The sequence below is a fragment of the Rutilus rutilus genome, assembly GCF_951802725.1.
Source record: "Rutilus rutilus genome assembly, chromosome: 21".
Classification (NCBI taxonomy): domain Eukaryota; kingdom Metazoa; phylum Chordata; class Actinopteri; order Cypriniformes; family Leuciscidae; genus Rutilus; species Rutilus rutilus.
In genome coordinates this window covers 17,482,802-17,495,676 of record NC_140226.1, presented here as the reverse complement: position 1 = coordinate 17,495,676, position 12,875 = coordinate 17,482,802, and the positions used below count along the sequence as shown (strand labels likewise).

Here is a 12,875-nt window from a genome sequence, read left to right as displayed (position 1 = left end):
ATACGTAAAACCAAAAATTCAAAGAGGCTGTACTTTCTTTTTCACATGACTATATGCCCTATTTCATGAAATAGGAAATTCATTAACACAGTGAAGAAAACTACTCGAGAAGCATTTCATGATACATTTCAAAAGTGTGGGTTCAGTAAGGTTTTTTTTTATGTTTTTGATAAGTCTCTTATGCTCACCACTCAAGGTTGAATTTAAAATAAATATACTAATATTATGAAATATTATTATAATTTAAAAAGAATTATTTTCTTTTTTCATATATATTAAAATGTAATTTATTCTTGTGATGCAAAGCTGAATTTTCAGCATCATTACTCCAGTCTTCAGTGTCACATGATCTTTCAGAAATCATTGTAATATGCTGATTTGATGCTCAAGAAACATTTATTATTATTATTATTATTATTGTTATTATCAATGTTGAAAACAGTTAAATGCATAATATTTTTGTGGAAACTGATCAATTCTTTTAGGATTCTTTGATGAATAGTTTTTTTTTTTTTACATTATAAATATCTTTACTGTCACTTTTGATCAATTTAATGAATCCTTGCAGAATAACAATATTAAAAATGTATTTCTTTCAAATAAAAAAAACCCCTTACTGACCCAAAACTTTTGAATAGTTGTGTATGTGCTGTAATAATAAAACGTCTCAGGTTACGACTGTAACCTATGTTCCCTGAGAACAGGGAACGAGACACTACGTCAGAATGACGCTATGGGGAACGCCTCAGGCGTGACAGGTGTCTGAAATAAATATCAACTCACGTCAATCATGTTGACCGGCGACAGCCTGTGCATCATCAGCTTGAATGATGAGCGCGCGACCTGGATGTATAAAGGGGAGCCTTGCACACATGACAACATCCTATCGTCTGAAGGGACTGTTGCAGGCAGGCCCCGAGGCATGGCAGGAAGACGTAGTGTCTCGTTCCCTGTTCTCAGGGAACATAGGTTACAGTCGTAACCTGAGACGTTCCCTTTCGAAAGGGAACTCTACACTACGTCAGAATGACGCTATGGGGAACGATATACCAACGCCACCATGCTGAGGGGAGTGCGTGCCCAAAGGCAGTGACAACTGTCCGAACCAGTAAATCAGAAACACTGGAACCACTCACCCTTAGGTCACATCGGGCTGTCAGTGACAGCACTCCCTACCGGTCATAGCCCAAGCTAATGAACCAAGAAACCGCCAGAACATAGTTAATGGGGGGTATATCTGGGCCAGCTCAAAGGCTTAGGACCACAACTTCCAATAGAAGGGGTCCCTTCTAGGGAGTGTGGCTAGGGGACCCAAGGGACTCCCAGCCAGTCACTATTCAGGGGAGCATGCCTCCTGAAATGCCACCAGGCTGGCCTGGTGATCTATACTAAGACTCACAGTCTGGCCATTGCCTGTCTGTCCAAGACAGAGCCTCTGGAAGTTGCCTTGGATAAGGCATCCAGAAACTGAAGGCCTGTAAAGCTGGCAGAAACCATTCAGTTCCGGATCACAGAGACGGGATCTCCCAGAGAGTGTGACTTAACCTCAAGAAACGACGGAAGTCGTCCACTCAATCCACGGGTCTACCCAGTGCTCGATCCGAACACTGGGGAAGTAAGAGAGGGTTCAAACCCAGGAAGGTCTACTGAGACCTAAGACCTGATGACCCCCTCATGTGGGGAGCTCCAGTACATGAGGGCTCATATCAGGAAGGCCGCTGAGGCCTGTAACCTGACAGCCACACAATGTGGGGCTACCTTCAGAAAGGCCTAATGAGGCCTGTAACCACAGAATGTGGGAGATAGCCTGAAAGGGAAGCGCCTGTCGTAAAACATTGCGACAGAGGACGCATCTAGAGTGGGACCCAAGGTGAAGAACTGGAGTCTGAGCCACGTAAAAAAGGGAATGAAGCGGACAGCGCATAACCCTTACCATAAATATGGATTTTAGAAGGTACACGAAACGACAGTGCGTGTACTTAGCCATTCTGAATCCAGGAAGGCCTGGTGAGGCCTCTAACCTGGCGACCACAGTATGTGGGAGCTCATACTCAGGAAGGCCTGTGAGGCCTGAGACCTGGCGACCACAGTAAGTGGGAGCTCGTATTCAGGAAGGCCGGAGAGGCCTGTAACCTGACAGCCACACAATGTGGGGCTACCTTCAGAAAGGTCTAATGAGGCCTGTAACCACAGAATGTGGGAGATAGCCTGAAAGGGAAGCGCCTGTCGTAAAACATTGCGACAGAAGACGCATCTAGAGTGGGACCCAAGGTGAAGAACCGGAGTCTGAGCCACGTAAAAAAGGGAATGAAGCGGACAGCGCATAACCCTTACCATAAATCTGGATTTTAGAAAGTACACGAAACGAAAGTGCGTGTACTTAGCCAGTCCAAATCCAGGAAGGCCTGGTAAGGCCTCTAACCTGGCGACCACAGTATGTGGGAGCTCATACTCAGGAAGGCCTGTGAGGCCTGAAACCTGGCGACCACAGTAAGTGGGAGCTCGTATTCAGGAAGGCCGGAGAGGCCTGTAACCTGACAGCCACACAATGTGGGGCTACCTTCAGAAAGGCCTAATGAGGCCTGTAACCACAGAATGTGGGAGATAGCCTGAAAGGGAAGCGCCTGTCGTAAAACATTGCGACAGAGGACGCATCTAGAGTGGGACCCAAGGTGAAGAACCGGAGTCTGAGCCACGTAAAAAAGGGAATGAAGCGGACAGCGCATAACCCTTACCATAAATATGGATTTTAGAAAGTACACGAAACGAAAGTGCGTGTACTTAGCCATTCTGAATCCAGGAAGGCCTGGTGAGGCCTCTAACCTGGCGACCACAGCGTGTGGGAGCTCATACTCAGGAAGGCCTGTGAGGCCTGAGACCTGGCGACCACAGTAAGTGGGAGCTCGTATTCAGGAAGGCCGGAGAGGCCTGTAACCTGACAGCCACACAATGTGGGGCTACCTTCAGAAAGGCCTAATGAGGCCTGTAACCACAGAATGTGGGAGATAGCTTGAAAGGGAAGCGCCTGTCGTAAAACATTGCGACAGAAGACGCATCTAGAGTGGGACCCAAGGTGAAAAACCGGAGTCTGAGCCACGTAAAAAAGGGAATGAAGCGGACAGCGCATAACCCTTACCATAAATATGGATTTTAGAAAGTACACGAAACGAAAGTGCGTGTACTTAGCCATTCTGAATCCAGGAAGGCCTGGTGAGGCCTCTAACCTGGCGACCACAGCGTGTGGGAGCTCATACTCAGGAAGGCCTGTGAGGCCTGAGACCTGGCGACCACAGTAAGTGGGAGCTCGTATTCAGGAAGGCCGGAGAGGCCTGTAACCTGACAGCCACACAATGTGGGGCTACCTTCAGAAAGGCCTAATGAGGCCTGTAACCACAGAATGTGGGAGATAGCTTGAAAGGGAAGCGCCTGTCGTAAAACATTGCGACAGAAGACGCATCTAGAGTGGGACCCAAGGTGAAAAACCGGAGTCTGAACCACACATAAAAAAGGGAACGAAGCGTACAGCGCATAACCCCTACCATAAATATGGATTTTAGAAAGTGCATGAAACGAAAGTGCATGCACTTATCCATTCTGAATCCAGGAAGGCCTGGTGAGGCCTCTAACCTGGCGACCACAGCATGTGGGAGCTCATACTCAGGAAGGCCTAGTAAGGCCTATAACCTGACGACCACAGTAAGTGGGAGCTCATCCTCAGGAAGGCCGCTGAGGCCTGTGACCTGACGACCACAGAATGTGGGAGCTTGTATCCAGGAGGCCGGTGAGGCCTGTAACCTGGGAACCACAGCATGTGGGAACCAATGATCCGGAGGCCAGACGAGGCCTGATAGTCACAATGCGTGGGAGCTCACATTCAGGAAGGCCTGATGAGGCCTGCATCCTGACATGTGGACGCTCACAACCAGTGAGGCCTATACCCTAGCGACCACAGTGCGTGGGAGTTCACATCCAGGAAGGCCTGGTGAGGCCTGTAACCTGACATGTGAAAACTCATAACCAGGAAGGCCTAGGAGGCCTGAAGCCTGGTGACCACTGAATGTGGGAGCTTAACACTCAGGAAGGCTGAGAGGCCTGAAACCTGGCGACCACAGCATGTGGGAGCTCATACTCAGGAAGGCCTATGAGGCCTGAAACCTGGTGACCACAGTATGTGGGAACTCACATTCAGGAAAGCCGGATGAGGCCTATAACCTGACATGAGGAAGCTCATAACTAGGAAGACCTGCGACCACGGTGTGTGGGAGCTCATACTCAGGAAGGCCGGGTGAGGCCTGTAACCTGGCGGCCACAGAATGTGGGAGCTCACATTCAGGAAGGCCGGATGGGCCTGTAACCTGACATGTAGAAGCCCATCACCAGGAAGGCCGGTGAGGCCTGTAACCTGGTGACCACAGTATGTGGGAGCTCATATTCAGGAAGGCCTAGTAAGGCCTGTAACCTGGCGACCACAGTATGTGGGAGCTCATAACCAGGAAGGCCGGATGAGGCCTGTAACCTGATTACCACAGTATGTGGGAGCTCACATTCAGGAAGGCCGGTGAGGCCTGTAACCTGACATGTGGAAGCTCATAACCAGGAAGGCCTGGTGAAGCCTATAACCTGGCGACTACAGTATGTGGGAGCTCATATTCAACCACAGTATGTGGGAGCTCATACTCAGGAAGGCCTAGTGAGGCCTATGACCTGATAACCACAGTATGTGGGAGCCCATATTCAAGAAGGCCTGGTGAGGCCTATAACTTGATAACCACAGAATGTGGGAGCTCATATTCAACCACAGTATGTGGGAGCTTATTTTCAGGAAGGCCTAGTGAGGCCTATGACCTGATAACCACATTACTCCTTGACAGTCAAATCCTGGGAGCTCACCTCAGGGAGGCCCAAGCGCTGTCCGGTTGCAAAATGGGGACTGTATGGTCAAGGAGGCCTGTTAAGACCTACTACCTGACCATCGAAAAAGTAAATCAAGATTTTCTTACCCAAAACATTTTGCCCCAGACTCTAAAACAGGAGACGTGGTCTGAAAAGAAACAGAAATATGTTAATTTCACATTTTACAAAAAGACCAGAATTACACCTGCTCTTTTTGTTCGCTGCTCATCATTTTAATTCCTCAATTAAAATGCAGCCAAAAACACTGGATAACGCGATCTGGATGATAGGCTGAATTACTAAATATCTAACTTCTTAAAAGTCAGATAATATTCCATCATTTTAATTCATAGAATTAAATGCAGCCATAATCACCAGACAATACTGTTTTAATATTTAATATACGTTCTCGTAATCTACACACTGCCTCGGCAAGCGCGAGAACGAGTCGTTAAAATATATTTGGCTTTCATCTCTCGAGAAGAAAGTCAACAGGCGCGAGGTTGAAACATCCGACAGCGCACGGACTTTTTCTTTCTCACGCGCGCCGAGATATTTCTTAATGAACACTGTCAGCACCCTCAGGAACTGCTGTGAACGGCTCGTACCCAAACAGTATTGTTTCACAAATCGCGTGCACCACGGGGCTCAGATGCTGAACCCTCCTCCCTCGAGAAAAGGGTCCGACGAGAGCGGAGCATCTTTAAATGAAAAACGCTCACAGTTTGCACAAGAGGCTCTCGAGAGAGCCTCCCGCGCGCTTCAGCGATATTCTCAAAACAGACAAACAGTCCCTGAAGACGAAAAGATGTTGTCATGTGTGCAAGGCTCCCCTTTATACATCCAGGTCGCGCGCTCATCATTCAAGCTGATGATGCACAGGCTGTCGCCGGTCAACATGATTGACGTGAGTTGATATTTATTTCAGACACCTGTCACGCCTGAGGCGTTCCCCATAGCGTCATTCTGACGTAGTGTAGAGTTCCCTTTCGAAAGGGAACTATAATGAATGCACATGAGGTTTTTGGTATACTGGCCTAGTAGACAGATTTGGATACCAGAAATCCTCATTATATCCACACAGACTGGAGACCAGAACTAACCAAAAGTATTTGCTGTGAATTTGTGTGAGGGTTTATTGAGAATTATTTTATTTTTTACCGAAACTGATGAAAATGTTTCTTCAGCCTTATCTCTTCTAACCTTCAACTTGTTTCCTTCCCTTTTAACCATTTTTTGCCTTCCTTCCATGCCTTTCCTACAGGAACAAATAACATGAACTGACCTGATCTATTTAATATTAACTTCCTGTTAATTGTTACTGATAGACGGTTATCAAATGATGGTGTCTGGCTATTTTCAGGGTGATTGTATTGATTCTGAACTATAATTTATTCCTAAAAGATTTGTTGAAGTAATTATCCATCTCTTTGATACAGATTGTTCTCTCTGTTTATGTGTAAACAGGGCGACGTTTCCAAGGCGAGGAAGAAGGAAGAAAAGCGTTCAGAGAGAAAACATCATTCTTAGATGTGACTTCACCACTATAGGCAGGTACACTTCAAATAGCTCTGTTTATTATTATTATTTTTTTATATTATTAATTATTCTCTGTGCCTCATGTACTACTCAGTACTACGACTTAGTGATGTGGGGCCCTAAGCAAATTTACCCCTTCATAACTTGTCTTTGGGATTTTGAAAATTCAGCAATTTATTAGTCAACCTGATGTTGTTCTAAAGCCATATTACATAACTTTTTTGTATTACAAAAGAATAAATTAAACACAAAAAAAATCATGCTTGCACTTGCAGTGAATGTGGCCTTCTACAATCTTAAAAATAAATAAATAATTCAAACAATAATCCCATGCAACTCACTCTGAATTCCAAGTGTTCTAAAGGCATATGGTAGTGTTTGGTGAAAAACAAACCGAAAATGTAATCTATTATTAAGCGAAAATATTTAGTTGCTGCATTCCTGTGTACATTCATGCAAGTGTGCAGCAGTTCGCGCACACGGGAAAAGCACATTTTGAGAAATCAAGACAAATAAAATCATGGCACGAAACACACGGCCTATAAACCTCAAAAGCATACTTTTTTTCCTCTGAGGTGAGTATCGTCAGACCGTCAGATTGTCACGTGCACGAATAGTGTGTAGTAGGCTATACCCAACACAATATATTATTATTTTCTTTAGTTGTAAATTAAATCATTTTAATTACTAACACACTTTAATAATTTGAAACTAAACATTTAATCATTTTGTTTATATATAGCCAAGAAAGCACGCAAAGCGCCCGCCCCTTAGAATCACTAAATGTCTGTCACTCATTTCATTTCATCGCGATCTCACCAAGTTCCATTATAATCAATGAAGCTCTCTACACTGCATTCTGAATCTCTTTATTTACCTTTGTTAATTATAATGAGAGGATTCAAGAGCGTTTAGAACTCAGCACTAAACAAAAACTGCCGTTTTGAGTGGTGAGTGGATTCTGACTAACTTAAACACCTCTCATTTGTCATTGCGTTCAGAAATCAACAGATATGTCTGTGATTGGCTACATTGCGCAACTCTGCAAAAACACATTGTAAATAGAAACTTCACGCTCTCCAGAGCGCAAACATGCACTTGAGTGTTAGCCAAATATGTGTCACCAAATCAGATGATTCCCTGGGGCCCTAAGCACCCGCTTACCTTGCTTATTGGTTAAGCCTACCCCTGGTACTACTGTTCAAAGGTTTGGGGTCTGTACGGTTTTTTTTTTTTTTTTTTTGAAGGATCATGTGACACTGATGGCTGGAGTAATAGCTGCTGAAAGTTATTGACTCAAATAATATTTCACAATATTACCGTTTTAACAAGTTTTGATGAAACAAGTACAGCCTTGGTGAGCATGAGACTTATTTTCAAAAACATGAAAAATCTTAGTAACCCTAAACTTTTGAATGGTTCTGTATGTCAAATCATTCCCCATATAACTGTTACATTACAATTAGAGATTACTTTTATTCTTTTATGGTCTGTTTTGTGTCTCTCAAGGCTTGCAGGTATATGGTTGATCTGTTTCCTGAGCGGCAGGGCCACAAAAGATGAAAAGGGGCATTTGGCCTGAAAAACCGTCTATGGCTTCCACTCTGAAACGCATGGTCTTCAAAGAGACAGAACTTTGGCCTATTCGCTTGCGCATGAGCATGCATCACACTGCTGACACACTTCCTGTTCCAAGGGGGTCTTGATCAATTCTACTTCCTGAGATGGGTCCTGGCGAATTCTACTTCCTCTCTCTGTTGGGTCCTGTATAATTCTACTTCCTGTTTCTGGGGGACCTACGAGATTACACTTCATTTTTCTTGCTGGTAAATACCTATGCTGACCTGGACCATCAGGAAATCAGAAACTGTTTTGTGTGCCATGAATATCAGATGCATAAGTGAAGGGGTATATTCAAAATACCCCTTAAACTTCAAACCGTATACTCACACAAATTTCCCTGTGACCAAAGATGGCACAAAAGCTCTTTTTCGTGTTTTAGGGGGAAAAAAACAATAGATGCTGTTGAACCACACCTTACATTCGCCTTACACGTTACCGTGGACCCATGACGTCAGGAGGAGGATCCCTGTGTTTTAATTTTTTTTTAATTTATAAAACAAAATAAATTATGTGGTGGACTTTTCTGTACATAAATCACATTATGTAAAAATCAAATAAAATTTAGTAGTTAGGTTTTGGCGAGAGCACTGCAAACATACACTTTATAAGTGCTTTCGACATTTTAAAGACAGTGAAACTTCACATGCTCTTGTATAATTAATTATTATAGCAGGTATGTTTGTATATGAGAAAAGTTGGTTCGGTTTTCAGGGGACATTTCCTTAAAATCCTCTGCGAATTTCAACTATTCCCAAAATGGGAATTTATCAAATTCTGTGAAGAAGTCATACAGAGGACTAATATTTTGATGCATGCAGTTCACCTTATTTTAAGAACCTTTTTTCTAAGTTTGCAAAACACTGTATTTAAAAAGACAAATAAGAAAAGACTTTTTCTTGTGTACACATACAACTCTAACATGTCTCGACTTTTATATTCCAAAATGTCACCCTACAGGTGTCCATCGTGTAGAAACGGTTAAGTGCGAAAAGCTCTAACCAGATTGCTTCCTTAGGAGTTCAGTGTAGTGTCTGTTATCATTTGTATGAAAGAGAGTGTCTGCTGATATTAGCCTGAGCGCTGCAAGTATGAGGTGTTCAGAATGTATATGCTAGTTATCAGCATCTCTGTTCAACTATCACTGTATCATGTGTATTGGCTGTACAATGTAGAGGTCTCTCTTTGTCCTTAAGGCTGTTTGTTATCATGATAGGAATGTCTTCATTTTTTTCTTTTCATTTTGATTGCTGAGGTTTTGAAGTAACATTTTGTCAATTTGTTTCAGGTTAGGTGAATATTTAACTTTTTCATCTGAGTCACCCTTACATGTGTGGGAAGTCTTTAGACCTTTATTACTTGTAGATTTAATAGCTTATGTATTACAAATGACACACACTGGATGGTCATTCTAATTTAAAGTATTACCAGAAATCTTTTCCAATTTTGAAATTGTGTGATATATTTTAGACCAGAGAGTCAATGTGTTGCAGTGTTCTGCATCGGTTTTAATAATATATAATTTTTCTTTAGATATTACTTTTTGTTTGTTTGTTTGTTTGTTTGTTTTGTTTTCCTCCAATAGAGCTCAAGTCTTTTTAGCTTGTGGTGTGTATGGTGTGAAATATCCTTAAGTGTGCTGAACTTGGCTATGGCAATGAGATCTGAAAGACTTTATAAGGAAACTAGGTCATGATGGGGTGTGGTTCTGCTTCCCTGTTACATGTCAATCAAACTGTGGGAGGGGCCTGGCATGGTCCAGTGGTTGATTTTGTTTAATATAATATGTTTTCACCTAAGCAACATTTTTGATGTACAATTCTTACAACGAGTGAAGCCATTTAAATGTAACTATAATAGCACTTTGGTTATTAGAGGTCTTCTCTTTTAGAAACTAGCAGCTATGATGCCACCATAATGTTTCAAATGTCTTACAAAAATCTGATTTAAAAATAAACGCTTTGATTTTACAAACTTTCTGCATTTTTTATTTACAGTTATTTGACCATCTTTTTCAATCTATGTATTTTGTGCACCACATCATAGTTGAATGTATTATTATGCATGTAATGTGTATCTATGTTCATACAGTGAGGAAAATAAGTATTTGAACACCCTGCTATTTTGCAAGTTCTCCCACTTGGAAATCATGGAGGGGTCTGAAATTGTCATCGTAGGTGCATGTCCACTGTGAGAGACATAATCTAAAAAAAAAAAATCCAAAAATCACAATATATGATTTTTTACCTATTTATTTGTGTAATACAGCTGTAAATAAGTATTTGAACACCTGTCTATCAGCTAGAATTCTGACTCTCAAAGACCTGTTAGTCTGCCTTTAAAATGTCCACCTCCACTCCATTTATTATCCTAAATTAGATGCACCTGTTTGAGGTCGTTAGCTGCATAAAGACACCTGTCCACCCCATACAATCAGTAAGAAATCAACTACTAACATGGCCAAGACCAAAGAGCTGTCCAAAGACACTAGAGACAAAATTGTACACCTCCACAAGGCTGGAAAGGGCTACGGGGAAATTGCCAAGCAGCTTGGTGAAAAAAGGTCCACTGTTGGAGCAATCATTAGAAAATGGAAGAAGCTAAACATGAATGTCAATCTCCCTCGGACTGGGGCTCCATGCAAGATCTCACCTCGTGGGGTCTCAATGATCCTAAGAAAGGTGAGAAATCAGCCCAGAACTACACGGGAGGAGCTGGTCAATGACCTGAAAAGAGCTGGGACCACCGTTTCCAAGGTTACTGTTGGTAATACACTAAGACGTCATGGTTTGAAATCATGCATGGCACGGAAGGTTCCCCTGCTTAAACCAGCACATGTCAAGGCCCGTTTTAAGTTTGCGACCATTTGGATGATCCAGAGGAGTCATGGGAGAAAGTCATGTGGTCAGATGAGACCAAAATAGAACTTTTTGGTCATAATTCCACTAAACGTGTTTGGAGGAAGAAGAATGATGAGTACCATCCCAAGAACACCATCCCTACTGTGAAGCATGGGGGTGTTAGCATCATGCTTTGGGGGTGTTTTTCTGCACATGGGACAGGGCGACTGCACTGTATTAAGGAGAGGATGACCGGGGCCATGTATTGCGAGATTTTGGGGAACAACCTCCTTCCCTCAGTTAGAGCATTGAAGATGGGTCGAGGCTGGGTCTTCCAACATGACAATGACCCGAAGCACACAGCCAGGATAACCAAGGAGTGGCTGTAAGAAGCATATCAAGGTTCTGGCGTGGCCTAGCCAGTCTCCAGACCTAAACCCAATAGAGAATCTTTGGAGGGAGCTCAAACTCCGTGTTTCTCAGCGACAGCCCAGAAACCTGACTGATCTAGAGAAGATCTGTGTGGAGGAGTGGGCCAAAATCCCTCCTGCAGTGTGTGCAAACCGGGTGAAAAACTACAGGAGACGTTTGACCTCTGTAATTGCAAACAAAGGCTACTGTACCAAATATTAACATTGATTTTCTCAGGTGTTCAAATACTTATTTGCAGCTGTATCATACAAATAAATAGTTAAAAAATCATACATTGTGATTTCTGGATTTTTTTTTTTAGATTATGTCTCTCACAGTGGACATGCACCTACGATGACAATTTCAGACCCCTCCATGATTTCTAAGTGGGAGAACTTGCAAAATAGCAGGGTGTTCAAATACTTATTTTCCTCACTGTAAGTCATGACATTATGATTATTTATCCTCATCTTTGAAAATGTCTGCAGAGATATGATACACTCTTCATGTAACTAAATATAACTGGATTCATATGTGTCATTTTGACAGAGTATATGCCCTGATGACTTTTTTGTGGGCTACATACAATCTTTCTTTCTAGAAATGTGTGAAATTGAATTTCTCATGTTGTACCTCACACAGATGCTGACTTCTCTTTAAACTTTGCTCCATATATCATTACTGAAATCAGAACCATGAAAACAGCTTGCAGAGCAAAACAATCATGATGTATCAACTAACATTTTGTCACAAAATCTAACTTAACTAAACATGCTTTGGCCCCTATAATAACACAGTACAATTGGTAACGATCACACCTTTCCACTCTATAGAAATATTACATCCCTAAGGGTGAACTTGTATATTGAAGACTGACATGGTAAGTCAAATAAGTTTATTGGTTTGTTTTTTCTCTCTTGTGTGATAGTAAAAAACGAGTGTTACCAGGCGTTACAGTGCAGAACAAGCTGTGACTTGGTGTGTTTGAACACTTATGTCACCTAATTGCATTTGATAACAAAATATCAAAACAAGTAGAATTTACATTACAAATAAAGCTAGATCACATGTGTAGTTCAACCCGTTAACTGGTTACATGACTACTATATGTTTGACAACCAGAAAGTGTCACAATATTGTTTTTGTGGGGGTTTTTTTATAGTTAAAATTATTAGTGTGAAATGTTTTGCTTTACAAGTGTGCTTCTATATGCATAAATGTTGTTCTGTTTAATATTTTGCTATATACAGCAATGACATTTATTTTTAAGTGTCAGCATATTTTTCTGGGCCACTATAACAGATTTTTACATAAACTTTACACCATACAGTGGAGACACCAATAAAAACACTTTCACAAATGAACAAATACAGATGTGAGCTATATAAAACAAAACAAAAAGCATCAGAATATAACAAATATATATTCTTGTTTTGGTCGTAAAGGAGCCAGTGTTTAAAAACGGTTGAGTGAATGATTCAAAGATTCACTCACGATACACAAGAAGACTGCTCATTGCATTATGGCGTAATGATGTAACCTAATGTAAGGGCCGCTTTAGCAGAATCCAGA

The 12,875-nt window shown here is 42.0% G+C and overlaps 1 protein-coding gene across 7 annotated transcripts in view; it reads left to right on the top strand.

Moving 5' to 3' along the window:
• The window catches only part of ank3a (ankyrin 3a), a 96,776-nt gene extending 88,697 nt beyond the window's left edge, over positions 1-8,079 (top strand). For all 7 annotated transcript variants that reach the window (XM_084393205.1, XM_084393206.1, XM_084393204.1 and 4 more), the window contains 2 exons: positions 6,361-6,447; positions 7,942-8,079. In XM_084393205.1, the coding sequence (XP_084249331.1) occupies positions 6,361-6,423 (63 nt within the window). In that variant the 3' untranslated portion in view covers positions 6,424-6,447; positions 7,942-8,079. The remainder of the gene's footprint in view (positions 1-6,360; positions 6,448-7,941) is intronic.
• Positions 8,080-12,875: the final 4,796 nt, after the last annotated feature.